This window comes from Coregonus clupeaformis, unplaced genomic scaffold, assembly GCF_020615455.1.
Source record: "Coregonus clupeaformis isolate EN_2021a unplaced genomic scaffold, ASM2061545v1 scaf0601, whole genome shotgun sequence".
NCBI classification, from domain to species: Eukaryota; Metazoa; Chordata; class Actinopteri; order Salmoniformes; family Salmonidae; genus Coregonus; species Coregonus clupeaformis.
In genome coordinates this window covers 241,937-262,980 of record NW_025534056.1, presented here as the reverse complement: position 1 = coordinate 262,980, position 21,044 = coordinate 241,937, and the positions used below count along the sequence as shown (strand labels likewise).

The window sequence follows — 21,044 nt, the reverse complement described above, 5'->3', positions numbered from 1 at the left end:
GAATACTCGGTGATGCCCTTCGGCCTGACCAACGCTCCGGCTGTGTTCCAAGCGCTCATAAACGATGTGCTTAGGGATATGCTTAACATCTTTGTGTTTGTTTACTTGGATGACATCCTCATCTTTTCGAGCTCCCTTCAAGAACACACTAAGCATGTCAGACAAGTGCTCAAACGCCTCCTAGACAGCCATTTGTACGTTAAGCCGGAGAAGTGTGAATTCCATTCCTCTCGAGTACAATTCCTGGGATTTATAGTGGAACCCGGACAAGTCCAGATGGACCCCAAGAAGGTAGAGGCGGTAGCGGATTGGCCCACCCCCAAGTCCGTTAAGGAAGTTCAGCGTTTCCTGGGCTTCACCAACTTTTACCGCAAGTTCATCAAGAACTTCAGCTCGGTGGCAGCCCCTCTCTCGGCGGTAACCAAGGGTGGCAACACAAGGTTTCTGTGGGGTAGAGAAGCTGAGACGGCCTTCCAAGGACTCAAGCAGCGCATCCTCTCTGCTCCCATCCTGACACTACCAACGGCGGATGAACCTTTTGTGGTGGAGGTAGACGCATCAGAGGTTGGGGTTGGAGCTGTCCTGTCTCAGAGGGGTGAAGACAAGAAGCTTCATCCTTGCGCCTTCTTCTCTCACCGGCTTACCCCGGCCGAGAGGAATTACGATGTGGGGGATCGTGAACTCCTAGCGGTTAAGATGGCATTGAAGGAATGGAGACACTGGCTCGAGGGGGCTTCTCAACCGTTTCAAGTGCTTACGGACCACAAGAATCTGGAGTATATCCAGCAGGCGAAGCGGTTGAACGCCAGACAAGCTCGATGGTCTCTTTTCTTCAGCCGATTTCAGTTTATCCTCACCTATAGACCCGGTCGAAGAATCTCAAACCGGACGCCTTGTCACGAATCTACTCTCCTGCCATTCGAGAAGATACTGACATGACTGTCCTTCCGGCCGCTAAGATCGTGGCTCCGATCTCGTGGCAAGTGGAGGATACCGTGAAACAAGCTCAAGCCATCAAACCGGGCCCTGGAGGAGGTCCTGCTAATCGGTTGTTTGTTCCCAAGGCAGCAAGGTCCCAAGTCCTTCGGTGGGGGCACTCCTCTCGCCTCACCTGTCACCCGGGCGTAGGCCGCACCTTGGAGTTCATCCAGCGTAAGTTCTGGTGGCCCACCATAAAAGAAGACGTTGCCACTTTCATCAAGGCCTGTTCCGTGTGCTGCCAGGGCAAATCTTCTCACCTCCGCCCTCAAGGACTCCTTCACCCTCTATCTATTCCCCACCGACCCTGGTCCCATATCTCGTTGGACTTTATTACTGGCCTTCCTCCGTCCCATGGTAACACTACGATCCTAGTCATCATCGACAGGTTTTCTAAGGCGGCCAGGTTTGTTCCTTTGACCAAATTACCTTCTGCCAAGGAAACAGCTGAGTTGGTGATTAACCATGTGTTCCGAGTCTTTGGGATTCCGCAAGATATGGTTTCCGACAGAGGTCCCCAGTTCGCCTCAAGGTTTTGGAAGGCCTTCTGCCAACTCATAGGGCCACGGCCAGTTTATCTTCAGGGTACCATCCGAGTCCAATGGCCAAACTGAGAGGATGAATCAGGAGCTGGAAACCACCCTCAGATGCATGGTTTCCAACAACCCGTCCACTTGGTCATCCTTCATTGTTTGGGCCGAGTACGCGCACAACACCTTGTGCTCCTCCTCCACTGGTATGTCCCCGCATGAGTGTCAGTTTGGCTATGCGCCTCTATTGTTCCCGGACCAGGAGGCAGAAGTCAGAGTGCCTTCAGCCTCGAGGTTCATCAGACGCTGTCGGCTTACGTGGAAGAAGGCACGTCTTAATCTTCTGCGTTCCTCTCAGCAGTACCAACGACAAGCCAACAGAGGTCGCCGTCCCGGTCCTACCCTGTACCCCGGCCAGAGAGTATGGCTCTCAACTAAGAACCTACCACTACGGGTGGAGTCTCGCAAGCTGTCCCAGAGGTTCATCGGTCCCTTTAAGATTGCCAGGAGAGTCAATCCCGTTACTTTTCGCCTGCACTTACCCAGATCACTTAAGATCAATCCAACATTTCACATTTCTTTATTAAAACCTGTTGTTTTTTCTCCCCTTATCCCGGCAGGCAGACCTCCCCCCTCCGCCCCGTGTCATCGGTGGCCAGTCGGCTTATACCGTCCCACCGGATACTGGATTCCCGCCGGGTGCAGCGGTCCTGGCAGTATCTGGTGGACTGGGAAGGCTACGGTCCCGAGGAGCGCTCCTGGGTTCCTGCCAAGGACATACTGGACCCTGACCTCATTCGTCAGTTCAGGGCCCTCCACCCTGAGAAGGCTGGTAGGAACGTCAGGAGCCGTTCCTAGGAGGGGGATTCTGTCAGGTTTTGGCCATGACTGTTCGGGTTTTGGTCACTAGATGTCCCCATTGCACCTTTTTTGTACCTTTTGTTTTTCTTGCTCTAATTATTGTTTGCACCTGTAGGTCATTCCCTTGTTAGTATTTATACCCTGTGTGTTCCTCAGTTCCTTGCTCAGTGTTTGTAAGTTAGCACCCAGCCCCAGCCCAAGCCTTGTTTTATATAGATATTTCTCTGGTGGGATTTTCCAGAGGTTCTCTGGTTTAGTTCTTGTGTTTTGTTTGAGTAGTCTTTTGAGGTTTGTTTTTCCCTGCTGTTTTTTACCACTTTGTGGAGTTTCTTTTGTTTTTTGGAGGTTTTCCTCTTTGTGCCTCTTGGCTTTATTTTTGGACATTGTGGATTTAGTTTCTTTGCCTGAAGATTTTGTTCTTTAATTAAACCACCATCTCTAGTACAGCTGTGTCTGCCTCATCTTCTGGGTTCTGACAATTATTAGTGACTGTTTCTCGCACCGGGTCGTGACAAAAGGGGTTGACTACTAAATTCCACTTTGACATTTTGGGATGTTGTTTGTAGACTAGAGACACACAATCTCAATTTAATCCATTTTAAATTCAGGCTGTAACACAACAAAATGTGGAGAAAATCAAGGGGGTTGAATGCTTTCTGAAGGCAAATGAGAGAAATTACCCCCTTATTTGATCAATCGATTATGACTAAATCGTAACCGCTGGTATTGGCTAGAATGGCTACCTTTATTTGAAATAATTCAGGCTCTAGAATACAGGAAATAGAATACAGGAAATAGTGTTGTGGAAAATTGTCTTTGTCCTCAGTCAAACACAAAGTATTTCAGAGTTTTTGTAGAATTAAAGATAGACTTTATTACACAAGCAATAGAATAGTCTGCAGAGCATCTACAGTGGGGAGAACATGTATTTGATACACTGCCGATTTTGCAGGTTTTCCTACTTACAAAGCATGTAGAGGTCTGTAATTTTTATCATAGGTACACTTCAACTGTGAGAGACGGAATCTAAAACAAAAATCCAGAAAATCAAATTGTATGATTTTTAAGTAATTAATTTGCATTTTATTGCATGACATAAGTATTTGATACAACAGAAAAGCAGAACTTTATATTTGGTACAGAAACCTTTGTTTGCAATTACAGAGATCATACGTTTCCTGTAGGTCTTGACCAGGTTTGCACACACTGCAGTAGGGATTTTGGCCCACTCCTCCATACAGAACTTCTCCAGATCCTTCAGGTTTCGGGGCTGTCGCTGGGCAATACGGAATTTCAGCTCCCTCCAAAGATGTTCTATTGGGTTCAGGTCTGGAGACTGGCTAGGCCACTCCAGGACCTTGAGATGCTTCTTACGGAGCCACTCCTTAGTTGCCCTGGCTGTGTGTTTTCGGGCCGTTGTAATGCTGGAAGACCCAGCCACGACCCATCTTCAATGCTCTTACTAAGGGAAGGAGGATGTTGGCCAAGATCTCGCGATACATGGCCCCATCCATCCTCCCCTCAATACGGTGCGGTCGTCCTGTCCCCTTTGCAGAAAAGCATCCCCAAAGAAAGATGTTTCCACCTCCATACTTCACGGTTGGGATGGTGTTCTTGGGGTTGTACTCATCCTTCTTCTTCCTCCAAACACGGCGAGTGGAGTTTAGACCAAAAAGCTCTATTTTTGTCTCTTCAGACCACATGACCTTCTCCCATTCCTCCTCTGGATCATCCAGATGGTCATTGGCAAACTTCAGACGGGACGGGACATGCGCTGGCTTGAGCAGGGGGACCTTGCGTGCGCTGCAGGATTTTAATCCATGACGGCGTAGTGTGTTACTAATGGTTTTCTTTGAGACTGTGGTCCCAGCTCTCTTCAGGTCATTGACCAGGTCCTGCCGTGTAGTTCTGGGCTGATCCCTCACCTTCCTCATGATCATTGATGCCCCACGAGGTGAGATCTTGCATGGAGCCCCAGACCAAGGGTGATTGACCGTCATCTTGAACTTCTTCCATTTTCTAATAATTGCGCCAACAGTTATTGCCTTCTCACCAAGCAGCTTGCCTATTGTCCTGTAGCCCATCCCAGCCTTGTGCAGGTCTACAATTTTATCCCTGATGTCCTTACACAGCTCTCTGGACTTGGCCGTTGTGGAGAGGTTGGAGTCTGTTTGATTGAGTGTGTGGACAGGTGTCTTTTATATAGGTAACGAGTTCAAACAGGTGCAGTTAATACAGGTAATGAGTGGAGAACAGGAGGGCTTCTTAAAGAAAAACTAACAGGTCTGTGAGAGCCGGAATTCGTACTGGTTGGTAGGTGATCAAATACTTATGTCATGCAATAAAATGCTAATTAATTACTTAAAAATCATACAATGTGATTTTCTGAATTTTTGTTTTAGATTCCGTCTCTCACAGTTGAAGTGTACCTATGATAAAAATTACAGACCTCTACATGCTTTGTAAGTAGGAAAACCTGCAAAATCGGCAGTGTATCAAATACTTGTTCTCGCCACTGTAACTGTCCACCTCTCAGCTCTTAGTTTATATAGTCACTTTACATATATTTCAGCTTAATCCCTCCCTCTTTGGTTCCTCCACCACTGTCTCTAGTTTTCACCTCCTGACCGCTCCGCCCACTTCCTTAATGGCGGTATCTGACTTCCCTCCCTTCTAGTTCCGTGTCTGGAAACAATAGTGGTGGGACCAAGCCCTGTCATGCAAAAATAACAGAGGCATTCCCTGACTTCATTCTGACCCCTTAATTGATCCCCAAACCCCTCAATCGGTACTTAAATGGCTTAAAACATGGCAGGTCCATAATCAATCTCTCAAACATATACCAGCCTCCTCCCTCTGTACCACTCAGTCCCAACGCCCCTCATGCTGTGATTAACCATGTTTAGTCTGAACTCTGTTCAACCCTGGCTCCGTTCCAGGACTATGCCTAAGGAGAGATGCAACGGGCAACAGTCTGGTTTAAGTCACTGACAAGGCAGGACAGCCGTGGATTAGGGAGGAGCGAGGAATTCGACCCGAAGACAGGTCAGATGAAAAGAGAACAAAACGGTCCTATTTCCCCCACAGTGACTACACCATCGAGAGGAACCCATTAAGGTATTGCCTAAATAAAACGGTCCTATTTCCCCCACAGTGACTACACCAGCGAGAGGAACCCATTAAGGTATTGCCTAAATAAAACGGTCCTATTTCCCCCACAGTGACTACACCAGCGAGAGGAACCCATTAAGGTATTGCCTGAATAAAACGGTCCTATTTCCCCCACAGTGACTACACCATCGAGAGGAACCCATTAAGGTATTGCCTAGCAACAGAGATGTACCCATGTTTAACCCTGGCTCCATGTACGTCATGTTGTGATTAACTATGTTTATCTTATAGTCTGCTGATGAATCCTCATCAATAGCTCTTACAGGGGTTTTAAAAATGTGTTCCTTAGAATTCTGTGCTTGTGGTGGAAATGCTACCTGAGGAGGAGGAGGAGGAGGAAGAGGAGGAGCGGAGCAGTCACGGGGGGGGTTCTCCAGAACGTTTAGCTGGGACTCCTGAGGAGGAGGAGGAGGAGGAGGAGGAGGAGGAGGAGGAGGAGGAGGAGGGGAGCAGTCACGGGGGGGGTTCTCCAGAACGTTTAGCTGGGACTCCTGAGGAGGAGGAGGAGGAGGAGGAAGAGGAGGAGGAGGAGGAGCGGAACAGGGGGGGTACTCCAGAACGTTTAGCTGGGACTCCTGAGGTGGGATCTTCCTCCTGTTGCAGTTGGACTCTGAGCTGTTACATGGCTGCTGTTGTTGTTGGTTGTTACCCATGTTGCACCTTGGGGTCGAACAAAAACACAGATTTTATTGGGGCGTTGAGATCTTGTTTATTTCCAGGATTCTTTATACACCACTAGTCACCCTGTTGTTCTTTTCCACAGTCAATTTTGCGGTGGCTGTTAAAAAAAAAGCAACAGGGAACCTAAACTACAATGTACAGAGATCAGCGGAGGCTGCTGAGGGGAGGACGGCTCATAATTATGGCTGGAATGGAGTCAAGGGAATGGCATCAAACACATGGAAACCATGCTGGATGTATTTGATTACATTCCACTAATTATTCTCCAGCCATTAACATGAGCCCATCCTCCCCAAATAACCTCCCGTGACAGAGATCCTTCTAAGACTATGAATTAACCTAATAGTGTAACATGAAGTGAGGCGTCTATCAGGTCATTATTCTACAGTGATATGTAAGACTGACTCAATACTTAGTGAGGAATCTATCCATATTAAAAGTAATTTTTAAATGAGATTCACTATCTATTACTGGACTTGGTATATGACAGAATAGGATCTTTTTCACGGCCAGGTAGTAGGGTGATTCATCAAATAGGTTTTCAAAGTCTGCGTCCCAGATCCAAGATGGCGTAGCAGTGCGGTCGTGTTTTCTGTAGTGTTCTTCTGTAAATAGCCAGTTTTTTTTGTTTCTTTGTCTATTTTGTATATATTTCTCAATTTTACTTTTCATTCTTTAACTAAATATACTTTCCTGCAACCCGCCTCACCCAACGTGGAAAGGATTCTATTATTTCTTTATAACTTTTATTGTCCGTGGCCTGCACTACCCACCAGCCAGCACTAGCTCTAGCCTGGACAATTTGTCGGCCAGTCTGCACAGCGTGCTATCGACCCAGAGCATATCGGATTTTCTGCCGGAATCACTGGACCCTAGCGCTGGATCATCGCAACTAGTTAGCTGCAACCGAATGGCTGTTGTAGCCAGCTAGCTAGCTACTTGCTATTAGCCACCGTTAGTTGTCTAAACCATTGTCCGTGGCCTGCACTACCCACCAGCCAGCTCTAGCCTGGACAATTTGTCAGCCAGTCTGCACAGCGTGCTATCGACCCAGAGCATATCGGATTTTCTGCCGGAATCATTGGACCCTAGCGCCGGATCATCACAACCAGCTAGTTTCAACCAAATGGCTGTTGTCGTTGGCTAATTACCATTGCCCCTTATCAAGCACCAGTTAGCCTTGAGCTAGCCTTGAGCCAGGCCAATCTACCTCTCTGTCAACCGGACGGGACCTCCTAGTGTTGACACGGAGCCCCGCCGATCCAACATGACTGGTCTGCCGACGAAATCGTCTCATGTGGTTTCAACAGGCTTCCCGTTACGACGTCGACCACGAAGATCCATCTGCTAGCCCCGACCCGCTAGCACACGCAAGCCGTGGCCTCTTGCTCGCCAGTGCTGTAGCAGCCCCCGAACTACCTCTGAACTCTCCTATTGCTGTTCACTGGACCTTATGATAACTCAGCTATACAGCGGATGCCTGCTGGACTGTTCCTTTATACGGTACCGCATCCTGTTTATGTTTAGCCTCAGCCCAAACTTTGTCACTATTACCAGCTGTTGTCTTAGCTCTCTCGAATAACACCTGTGATTGCTTTATGCCTCTCTCCCATGTCAATATGCCTTGCTTATTGCTGTTTCGGTTATTTCTAATTGTACTATTTCACTGTAGATCCTCCAGCCCAGCTAAACCTGCCTTAGACAGCTCCTTTGTCCCACCCCCCATACATGCGGAGACCGACTCAATTGGTGCTTCCATATCCTTGTCTGTACATAATGCCCTGAATCTATTCTACAACGCCCGGAAATCTGACCCTTTTTATCTCTGTACCCAACGCACTAGAAGACCAGTTCGTAAAACCTTTAGCCGTATCCTTATTCTAGTCCTCCTCTGTTCCTCTGGTGATGTAGAGGCTAACCAAGGCCCTGTAGCCCCCAGTATCACTCCTACTACCCAGGCGTTATCATTTGTTGACTTCTTTAACCGTAAAAGCATTAGTTTCTTGCACGTTAACATCCGAAGCCTCCTCCCTAAGTTTGAGTTATTCACTGCGTTAGCATACTCCGCCAACCCTGATCTAGCAGTGTCTGAATCCTGGCTTAGGAAGGCCACCAAAAATTCAGAAATGTCCATCCCCAACTACAACATTTTCCGTCTCGATAGAACTGCCAAAGGGGGTGGGGTTGCAATCTACTGTAGAGATAGCCTGCAGAGCTCTATCGTACTATCCAGGTCTGTGCCCAAAGAGTTTGAGCTTCTATTTCTAAAAAATCCACCTTTCCAGAAATAAGTCGCTCACTGTTGCCGCTTGCTACAGACCCCCCTCAGCCCCGAGCTGTGCCCTGGACACCATATGTGAACAGATTGCCCCCCAACTATCCTCAGAATTTGTACTGCTTGGTGACCTAAATTGGGATATGCTTAACACCCTAGCCAACCTACAATCTAAACTAGATGCCCTCAATCTCACACAAATTATCAACGAACCTACCAGGTACAACCCTAAATCTGTAAACATGGGCACCCTCATAGATATCATCCTGACAAATGTACCCTCTAAATACACCTCCGCTGTCTTCAACCAGGATCTCAGCGATCACTGCCTTATTGCCTGCATCCGTAATGGGTCCGTGGTCAAACGACCACCCCTCATCACTGTCAAACGCTCCCTAAAACACTTTAGCGAGCAGGCCTTTCTAATTGACCTAGCCCAGGTATCCTGGATGGAAATTGACCTCATTCCGTCAGTAGAGGATGCCTGGTTGTTCTTTAAAAGTGCTTTCCTCTCAATCTTAAATAAGCATGCCCCATTCAAAAAATGCAGAACTAAGAACAGATATAGCCCCTGGTTCTCCTCAGACTTGACTGCCCTTGACCAGCACAAAAACACCCTGTGGCGTACTGCATTAGCATCGAACAGCCGCTGCGAAATGCAGCTTTTCAGGGAAGTCAGGAACCAATATACACATTCAGTTAGGAAAGCAAAGGCTAGCTTTTTCAAACAGAAATTTGCATCCTGTAGCACCAACTCCAAAAAGTTTTGGGACACTGTAAAGTCCATGGAGAGTAAGAGCACCTCCTCCCAGCTGCCCACTGCACTGAGGCTAGGAAACACTATCACCACCGATAAATCTACAATAATCGAAAATTTCAACAAGCATTTTGCTACAGCTGGCCATGCTTTCCACCTGGCTACCACTACCCCAGCCACCAACTCTGCACCCTCCGCTGCAACTTGCCCATGCCCCCCCCGCTTCTCCTTCACACAAATTCAGATAGCTGATGTTCTGAAAGAGCTGCAAAATCTGGACCCCTACAAATCAGCTGGGCTAGACAATCTGGACCCTTTCTTTCTAAAACTAGCCGCCGAAATTGTCGCAACCCCTATTACTAGCCTGTTCAACCTCTCTTTCGTAACGCCTGAGATCCCCAGAGATTGGAAAGCTGCCGCGGTCATCCCCCCTCTTCAAAGGGGGGTGACACTCTAGATCCAAACTGTTACAGACCTATATACATCCTGCCCTGCCTTTCGAAAGTATTTGAAAGCCAAGTTAACAAACAGATCACCGACCATTTCGAATCCCACCGTACCTTCTCCGCTTTGCAATCCGGTTTCCGAGCTGGTCATGGGTGCACTTCAGCCACGCTCAAGGTCCTAAACGATATTATAACCGCGATCGATAATAGACAGTACTGTGCAGCCGTCTTCATCGACCTGGCCAAGGCTTTCGACTCTGTCAACCACCGCATTCTTATTGGCAGACTAAATAGCCTTGGTTTCTCAAATGACTGCCTCGCCTGGTTCACCAACTACTTCTCAGATAGAGTTCAATGTGTCAAATCGGAGGGCCTGTTGTCTGGACCTCTGGCCGTCTCTATGGGGGTGCCACAGGGTTCAATTCTGGGGCCGACTCTATTCTCTGTGTAAATCAATGATGTCGCTCTTGCTGCTGGTGACGCTAGGATCCACCTCTATGCGGACCTCACCATTTTGTATACATCTGGCCCTTCATTGGACACTGTGTTAACAAAACTCCAAACGAGCTTCAACGCCATACAACACTCCTTCCATAGCCTCCAACTGCTCTTAAACACTAGTAAAACTAAATGCATGCTCTTCAACCGAACGCTGCTTGCACCCGCCCACCGGACTAGAATCACTACTCTCGGCGGGTCTGACCTAGAGTATGTGGACAACTACAAATACCTAGGTGTCTGGTTTGACTGTAAACTCTCCTTCCAGACTCACATTAAGCATCTCCAATCAAAAGTCTGATCTATAGAATTGGCTTCCTATTTCGCAACAAAGCCTCCTTCACTCATGCTGCCAAACATGCCCTCGTAAAACTGACTATCCAACCGATCCTTGACTTCGGCGATGTCATTTACAAAATAGCCTCCAACACTCTACTCAGCAAATTGGATGTAGTCTATCACAGTGCCATCCGTTTTGTCACCAAAGCCCCATATACTACCCACCACTGTGACCTGTACGCTCTTGTTGGCTGGTCCTCACTACATATTCGTCGCCAAACCCACTGGCTCCAGGTCATCTATAAATCACTTCTAGGCAAATTCCCGCCTTATCTTAGATCATTGGTCACCATAGCAACACCCACCCGTAATATGCATTCCAGCAGGTATATCTCACTGGTCATCCCCAAAGCCAACACCTCCTTTGGCCGCCATTCCTTCCAGTTCTCTGCTGCCAATGACTGGAACGAACTGCAAAAAATCTCTGAAGCTGGAGACTCTTATCTCCCTCACTAACTTTAAGCGTCAGTTGTCAGAGCACCTTACCGATCACTACACCTGTACACAGCCATTCTGAAATTAGCCCACCCAACTACCTCATCCCCATATTGTTATTTATTTTGCTAATTTGCTCCCCAGTATCTCTATTTGCACATAGTCTTCTGCACATCTATCATTCCAGTGTTAATACGACATTTTAAGTTTTTTGCACTTTGGCCTATTTATTGCCTTACCGCCATAACTTGCTACATTTGCACACACTGTATATATATTTACTTTTGTAATTATTATTATTATTTTATTTTTTTTTTTATATATATATTTATTTATTTTTATCTTTTTTTTTGGGGGGAATGGATCAGCTTAATATTGCAGATAGATTGTATCTTCTATCAATGTAATTGTCTGCATCACTTCCAATCCCCCATGTTTTTTAAAATATATATATACTCCTCTTTATTACTTTTCAACCCCACCATCCTTTCCCTACTTGGAGTAAATTAGTGAACAACATTGCCCAGGCGTCTACTTCCGGTCTATACTTACTATCTACACCTTATGGACAGAGTTCATTTTACAATAATTCTATTATATATATATATATATATATATATATATATATTTTTTTTTTTTGCTCCTGAACTTCTTCTACTCTCAACCTCTCCGATCATTTTCATGGTGTCCATCCGGTTTGCCATATCTTTCTAACTGTGCTCCTTCCCAAAAGCTCCCAACATACAACCTATATACTTATTATGGACACAGTATGCTTACATTATTAGCTATCTTTGTTATTATTTGTTGTTATTTGTTATTAGTCCCATCCTTCAACTCTATTCAATACCTCCCATCTATCTCTTAACACCATCCATATAGGATTTCTATTTGCCATATATATTTCGACCGTACTGTGATGTTTTACAAAAATTCTGAACCTTTCTATTCTCATTGCTTCTACAGATTGTGAATTAAAAATAAACATTTTTTCTAAAAGTATTATTATATTATTGATTGATTGACTATGACTTTTCAGATCACCCAGTAATGCTATCTGCAAGGTTAGTTCCAGGTAAATATTTTAATCCTTTAGCCATTCCTGGACCTGTGTCCAAAAAAAAGCTACAAATGGACAGAACCAAAAGAAATGATCTAATGATTCTGTCTCTTCACAGCAAAACCTGCAGAGCTGGGAAGATTGTATCCCCCATATAAATAACATTCTATTGGTAGCAAGAATTTTATATAATAATTTAAATTGAAAGATTCAAATTTTTGAATCCGTGTCGCTTTTGCGTGTCAGTTCATAAACACTATGCCATGGGATCGGTACGTCAAAGATCTCTTCCCAACTATTTTGCAATCTATATGGGACGGCTGTCAATCCTTTGGTCCTTAAGTGAAACTGATATACTTTTTTATTTATCACAGTTTTCCTTAACCAATTATGTTCTTTAATGCAAGGCCGACAGACAAGTTCCTTACTTTCTCCCCCTTCCACTTTCCTCTTCCACTTTTGTGGTAAGGCTGCAATTATTTGGTTGTAATTTTGGGTAGAGCAGACATTTCCATGTTTTTATTAGCTGCATGTGCGACATAACTCCACCAGTCCTACCGATGATATCATTTACGAAGATTATACCTTTTTTAAACATTCTGTCAAAAAATAAAGGTTTTTTGTCAATTAGTATATTTGAATTTAACCACAATATTTGTTGCATTATTTGTTCTGTCGTTTCTGGAGGATTAAATTGAAATTGCAACCAACTTTCTATGACTTGTTTTAGAAATAGTGATATTTGGGAGATTATTTCCTTTTCAAATAACTGAAAGTGAGAGGTTGTAATCTGAATAAAGGGAAAAAGGCCTTTCTTGAACATTGGGTGAGACAATCTTACTAATTTGCTTGAGAACCAGTTCGGATTTAAGTATAACTTTTGTATGACTGAAGCTTTTAGTGATAGGTCTAATGCTTTAATATTTAATAATTTCTGTCCTCCGAATTCATATTCATTATATAAATATGCTCTTTTAATTTTGTCTGGCTTGCCGTTCCAATTAAAATTGAATATTTTTTTCTCATATAATTTAAAAAACTGTTCAGCTAGGCGTAGGCAAGACCATAAGCAAATAGGTAAACTGGGATAATACTAAAGAGTTAATCAGGGTGATTTTTCCACAAATTGACAGGTATTTTCCTTTCCATGGTAGTAAGATCTTATCTATTTTTGCTAACTTTCTATTAAAATTTATTGAAGTGAGATCATTTATTTCCTTTGGGATATGTATTCCGAGTATATCCACATCACCATCAGACCATTTTATTGGTAAACTACATGGTAATGTAAACATTTTATTTTTTAGTGATCCAATACGTAATATAGTACATTTGTCATAATTTGGTTGTAATCCAGAGAGGTTAGAAAATGTATCTAGATCCTCTATGAGGCTGTGGAGGGATTCTAGTTGTGGATTTAAAAGAAAACATGAATCATCAGCGTACAATGACACCTTTGTTTTTAAGCCCTGTATTTCTAATCCTCTGATATTATTATTGGATCTGATTTTAATAGCTAACATCTCGATGGCCACAATAAATAGATATGCCGATAGTGGACATCCTTGTTTCACTCATCTTGACAGTTTAAAACTTTCTGAGAAATAGCCATTATTTACTATTTTACACCTAGGGTTACTATACATGATTTTGACCCATTTTATAAGAGATTCTCCAAAATTGAAATGCTCCAGGCATTTATATATAAACCCCAGTCGAACTTTATCACATGCCTTTTCGAAGTCTGCTATGAATAGCAGGCCTGGTTTCCCATATTTTCCATAGTGTTCTATTGTTTCCAATACTTGCCTTATATTATCTCCAATGTATCTATCTTCCATGTAAAAAACCTGTCTGATTAGAATGAATAATATCCGACAATACCTTTTTAATTCTATGCGCTATACATTTTGCTAGGATTTTTGCATCACAACACTGAAGTGTAAGGGGTCTCCAATTTTGTAAATGGACTGGATCTTTGTATTTTCCACTTGTATCCTGTTTCAGTAATAATGAGATCAGACCTTCTTCTTGAGTGTCAGATAATCTACCATTTACATAGGAGTGGTTAAAACATGCTAATAACGGTCCTCTTAGTATATCAAAAAGGGTTTGGTATACCTCGACTGGTATGCCATCCAACCATGGAGTTTTCCCGGACTTAAAGTCTTTAATTGCATCCAGAAGTTCCTCCTCTGTAATTTCACCTTCACATGAGTCTTTCTGTGTGGCTGTTAATTTGACATTATCAATAGAAAAAAAATCTCTACAATTAGCTTCAGTTAGAGGAGATGGAGGCGACTGAAAAGAAAACATATGCTTAAAGTACTTTGTTTCTTCCTTCAAAATATCATTTGGTGAATTATGGGTGACTCCGTCAATTGTAACCAGTTTCATTAAGTTATTTTTGGTAGCATTCCTATGTTGAAGATTAAAAAAGAATTTTGTGCATTTTTCCCCATATTCCATCCAGTTTGCTTTATTTTTATAATATATGACACTTGATCTTTCTTGAATAAGTTTCTCCATTTCTTTTTGTTTTTCCTCTAATTTATTCTGAGCCTCTATGTTACAGTTTTTATTGCCATCTATCTGTTCTGTTAGATTTTCTATTTTCTTTCTTAGTATAAACTCTTTTGACCTAAATTGCTTTTGTTTTCGAGATGAGTACTGAATTGCATGGCCTCTAAAGGCACATTTAAAGGTGTCCCATACAATAAGGGGATTCGCTATACCTATGTTATGTTGGAAAAAGTCAGTTATAAATTCCTTTGTTCTAATTATGAATAAATTATCATCCAATAAGCTTTGATTAAATTTCCAATATCCTCGCCCACGTGGAAATTCAGTAAGAGTAATGTCTATGCCTATTATATGATGGTCCGACCGCATTCTGTCCCCTATCAACACTTTTTTTTACTTTTGGTGCCAACGAGAATGAGATAAGAAATAAGTCAAGACGACTAGCTTGATTCAGTCTCCGCCATGTATATCTCACTAGATCAGGATATTTAAGCCTCCATATATCTACTAGTTCTAATGTATCCATGACATTCACAATTTCCTTAAGAGCATGTGGGTGATTGTTTGTGGTGTGATTTCCTTTACGGTCCATTGAGCTATTTAAAACAGTATTATAATCCCCCACCATAATAATATTGTCTTGAGTTGCTTGCAGGCTTGATAATTTATTATATACAGTGGGGAAAAAAAGTATTTAGTCAGCCACCAATCGTGCATGTTCTCCCACTTAAAAAGATGAGAGAGGCCTGTAATTTTCATCATAGGTACACGTCAACTATGACAGACAAAATGAGGAAAAAAAATCCAGAAAATCACATTGTAGGATTTTTTTTGAATTTATTTGCAAATTATGGTGGAAAATAAGTATTTGGTCAATAACAAAAGTTTCTCAATACTTTGTTATATACCCTTTGTTGGTAATGACACAGGTCAAACGTTTTCTGTAAGTCTTCACAAGGTTTTCACACACTGTTGCTGGTATTTTGGCCCATTCCTCCATGCAGATCTCCTCTAGAGTAGTGATGTTTTGGGGCTGTCGCTGGGCAACACGGACTTTCAACTCCCTCCAAAGATTTTCTATGGGGTTGAGATCTGGAGACTAGCTAGGCCACTCCAGGACCTTGAAATGCTTCTTACGAAGCCACTCCTTCGTTGCCCAGGCGGTGTGTTTGGGATCATTGTCATGCTGAAAGACCCAGCCACGTTTCATCTTCAATGCCCTTGCTGATGGAAGGAGATTTTCACTCAAAATCTCACGATACATGGCCCCATTCATTCTTTCCTTTACACGGATCAGTCGTCCTGGTCCCTTTGCAGAAAAACAGCCCCAAAGCATGATGTTTCCACCCCCATGCTTCACAGTAGGTATGGTGTTCTTTGGATGCAACTCAGCATTCTTTGTCCTCCAAACACGATGAGTTGAGTTTTTACCAAAAAGTTATATTTTGGTTTCATCTGACCATATGACATTCTCCCAATGATCTTCTGGATCATCCAAATGCACTCTAGCAAACTTCAGACGGGCCTGGACATGTACTGGCTTAAGCAGGGGGAAATGTCTTGCACTGCAGGATTTGAGTCCCTAGCGGCGTAGTGTGTTACTGATTGTAGGCTTTGTTACTTTGGTCCCAGCTCTCTGCAGGTCATTCACTAGGTCCCCCGTGTGGTTCTGGGATATTTGCTCACCGTTCTTGTGATCATTTTGACCCCACGGGGTGAGATCTTGCGTGGAGCCCCAGATCGAGGGAGATTATCAGTGGTCTTGTATGTCTTCCATTTCCTAATAATTGCTCCCACAGTTGATTTCTTCAAACCAAGCTGCTTACCTATTGCAGATTCAGTCTTCCCAGCCTGGTGCAGGTCTACAATTTTGTTTCTGGTGCCCTTTGACAGCTCTTTGGTCTTGGCCATAGTGGAGTTTGGAGTGTGACTGTTTGAGGTTGTGGACAGGTGTCTTTTATACTGATAACAAGCTCAAACAGGTGCCATTAATACGGTAACGAGTGGAGGACAGAAGAGCCTCTTAAAGAAGAAGTTACAGGTCTGTGAGAGCCAGAAATCTTGCTTGTTTGTAGGTGACCAAATACTTATTTTCCACCATAATTTGCAAATAAATTCATTAAAAAATCCTACAATGTGATTTTCTGGATTTTTTTTCTCAATTTGTCTCTCATAGTTGACGTGTACCTATGATGAAAATTACAGGCCTCTCTCATCTTTTTAAGTGGGAGAACTTGCACAATTGGTGGCTGACTAAATACTTTTTTCCCCCACTGTATATTGTCAAAGAATTGTGGATCATCATTATTTGGTCCGTAAAGGTTAATGAGCCATATCTGTTTATGGTCCAATAACATATTTAAAATAATCCATCTACCTTGCGTATCTATTTGGACAATTTGCACATTCGGATCGAAATTACTATTAATTAATATCATCACCCCTTTTGAATTTCTTTGCCCATGGGAGAAGTATATTTCCCCCCATTCTTTTTTCCACGCTACTTCATCTCAAATTGTTGAATGAGTTTCCTGTATACAATAGATATTATATTCCTTCTCTTTGAGCCATGTAAATATTGTTCTTCTTTTGTTATTATCAGCCAAGCCATTACAATTATAACTGGCTATACTTATTTCACCATACACCATAATGAGATACAAGTTTCAAGTCTATTTATCATTATATATGTTTGTAAATTTACCAATAAAAAATAGCGTAATGATTGAGTGTCCATATAGCTGTACCGTGATATTTGCATTGCTACGGAGTAACCCTTCAATTGTTCTCCACTAATTCCCCCGCTAAAGCCCCTCCCCATCCCAAGTTGAGCCGTCATCCCAGTGATCAGCATCCCACCCACATCCCTCCGGATCCCTAAGGCCCCGAGAGGCCAGGACCCATCCATCGAAAACAGCACACAGTGCCACCCACAAAACAGAAGCAGATTAACCGCCAAAAGCATTTCCAATGCTTTCACCTCTATATATATATATATATATATATATATATATATATAGATATATATAGATATCTATATAACTATTTTTTAAAAATTATGCATATCCTATTTTCCATCATTATCAATTAATATGCGTAATAATGTCGGCAGTTCACGCGTAGGATTCCAACATATAACCCGGATTGCCATTGTATTACACTTAATTCATTGACAAGCAATTATTATCCTAGCAAATAATCCCCGCGGTCCATCCCATACCCTCCCCCCCAACATCCCCACCCCCCCACAACAGATGCCAGACAAGCACACACTCACATACTCACATACTCCAACACACTCAACCCCCCTCCTCCACAATCCACCATAAAATCAGATACTCAACAGCTGTTATATCCCAGAGCCCAACTCGAGAAATAACTTGATTTACGAGTGCACATACAGTTAAAGCTGATTGAGAAAGCATGCAGATTGAGCAGAAATTGATAACAATGTGAGATTTGATTAATCTACTTAATCTATGTCAAGTCCTAGGTGATGGAGATCAGATCCACCCTCTTCACCTGAGACACAAACACTCTGATCCCCCGTTGTAACCATTTTCCCAAGCATCTCCATGCGGTCAGACCTTTGATTATTTTGTGCCACCTGGGCCACAATGATAAACCCCCTCTCTGATTGTCCGAGTGTGACCCCCTCCCCATGGGTTACTGCAGCCAGTGTTGCCAGCACTGCCACTACCTGGGTGGGGGTACCCCACCGGAATCCCCACCGGCTAGGTAAAAAGGTCGTAAAGGTTCTCATTAGCAGCTTTGAGAATTTCCTTGTATATTATGCTCTCCCATCAGGGGGTCTGGCTTTGTAGGACCAACCCTGCCAGGCAGGCTCAGAATCTTGAGGGGGCGGTGCTGCTCAAATAGGTCTCTGACCACATTTATTTCTCTGTTTAGGCTGCATATTCACAGCAGGTCCATAAAAGAGATGGGAACTTCTCTTTGGTGTATGGGTCGCTCAGTTGGGTGCCCAGGTTATAGGGTTAGGGATCTTTCCATCATGATAGGACAATGAAAAATTAGATTAGATGTATACTATATTTAAAAATGTATATCCCTCATCTACACAAAATTGAAAGCTCTCTCTCTCACTACCCCTGCTCATAGACCCCCGGTCGGCTCTGGGATATGCAACCATTTCCCCTCTCACTCACTTAACGCCGCACCTTTTCAAACACAAAAATGCACACCACATGGTTGACTGCGGAAGAAATGGGCCGAGCATGCAAACGCACCCGCATCCACATCTGCCGCAAGGGGGAAAGGATGCCAGAGAGAACACAGGACCAACCACAACAACCATCCGCCAAAACAACAACCTCCCGCCAAAAAAGCCATGTTCTAATTATTTGTATTATAAGATGTATTATTCTGCTTGTTATATCATTTTATCCTTTTATAAAATACTATACTTACTATAAATGTTATTTAATATTACAATCCCTATCATTGCTAGTATCAGGTGCTCCAATATTTGACTCCTCTATTACAACTTTTAGAATAGCCATGGAGTAGTCTTTGTGTCTCTGAACATTTGGTTGTCAATATATAATTTATCCACCACTAGTGCAACACGTTTCCCTTTTAATCTGTTTTCCTTGAAGATTGGATACAGAACTTTGCGCCTTTCTACAATCTCCCTCGGGAACTGATCATTCATGCCTATTTTCGTGCCAGCAAGTCTTTTTCCTAGGCTTTTCACCATAGCTTCTGTTGTATTTTTGACTTTATGGTTTGTTTTACCCCATATGTAACTCTGTGTTGTTGTTTTTATCGCACTGCTTTGCTTTATCTTGGCCAGGTCGCAGTTGTAAATGAGAACTTGTTCTCAACTGGCTTACCTGGTTAAATAAAGGTGAAATAAAAAATAAATACAAATTAAACTGGATTATACCTGGTGTCTTTGCTATCATCACTGACAATTACACTACCAGTCAAAAGTTTGGACACACCTACTCATTCAAGGGTTTTTCTTTATTTTTTACATTGTGAATAATATTTAAGACATCAAAACTATGAAATAACACATATGGAATCATGTAGTAACCCAAAAAGTGTTAAACAAATCAAAATATATTTTATATTTGAGATTCTTCAAATAGCCACCCTTTGCCTTGATGACAGCTTTGCACACTCTTGGCATTCTCTCAACCAGCTTCATGAGGCAGTCACCTGGAATGCATTTCAATTAATGGATGTGCCTTTTAAAAGTGAATGTGTGGAATTTATTTCCTTCTTAATGCGTTTGAGCCAATCAGTTGTGTTGTGACAAGGTAGGGTTGGTATACAGAAGATAGCCCCAATTGGTAAAAGACCAAGTCCATATTATGGCAAGAACAGCTCAAATAAGCAAAGAGAAACGACAGTCCATCATTACTTTAAGACATGAAGGTCAGTCAATACGGAAAATGGTAAGAACTTTGAAAGTTTCTTCAAGTGCAGTCGCAAAAACCATCAAGCGCTATGATGAAACTGGCTCTCATGAGGACCACCACAGGAATGGAAGACCCAGAGTTACCTCTGCTGCAGAGGATAAGTTCATTAGAGTTACCAGCCTCACAAATTGCAGCCCAAATAAATGCTTCACAGAGTTCAAGTCAACATCAACTGTTCAGAGGGGACTGTGTGAATCAGGCCTTCATGGTTGAATTGCTGCAAAGAAACCACTACTAAAGGAAACCAATAAGAAGAAGAGACATGCTTGAGCCAAGAAACATGAGCAATGGACATTAGACCGGTGGAAATGTGTCCAAATTGGAGATTTTTGGTTCCAACCGGCGTGTCTTTGTGAGACACGGTGTGGGTGAACGGATGATCTCCACATGTGTAGTTCCCACCATAAAGCATGGAGGAGGAGGTGTAATGGTGTAGGGGTGCTTTGCTGGTCTGTGATTTATTTAGAATTCAAGGCACACTTAACCAGCATAGCTATCACATCATTCTGCAGTGATACACCATCCCATCTGGTTTGTGCTTAGTGGGACTATCATTTGTTTTTCAACAGGACAATGACCCAACACACCTCCAGGCTGTGTAAGGGCTATTTGACGAAGAAGGAGAGTGATGGAGTGCTGCATCAGATGACCTGGCCTCCACAATCCCCCAACCTCAACCCAAATGAGATGGTTTGGGATGACTCGGACGGCAGAGTGAAGGAAAAGCACCCAACAAGTGCTCAGCATATGTGGGAACTACTTCAAGACTGTTGGAAAAGCATTCCAGGTGAAGCTGGTTGAGAGAATGCCAAGAGTGTGCAAAGCTGTTATCAAGGCAAAGGGTGGATATTTGTAGAATCTCAAATATAAAATATATTTTGGTTTGTTTAACACTTTTTTGTTTACTACATGATTCCATATGTGTTATTTCATAGTTTTGTATGTCTTCACTATTATTCTACAATGTAGAAAATAGTAAAAATAAAGAAAAACCCTTGAATGAGTAGGTGTGTCCAAACTTTTGACTGGGACAGTACATTTGC

General features: G+C 43.0%; 1 protein-coding gene across 1 annotated transcript in view; it reads right to left on the bottom strand.

Annotated features, from left to right (window-relative positions):
- LOC121583068 (glutamate receptor ionotropic, NMDA 3A-like) overlaps window positions 1-21,044 on the bottom strand; it is a 72,329-nt gene that overhangs the window by 3,786 nt on the left and 47,499 nt on the right. Inside the window, exon 10 of the mRNA XM_045216085.1 lies at window positions 6,101-6,200. Coding sequence (XP_045072020.1) covers window positions 6,101-6,200 — 100 coding nt within the window. The remainder of the gene's footprint in view (window positions 1-6,100; window positions 6,201-21,044) is intronic.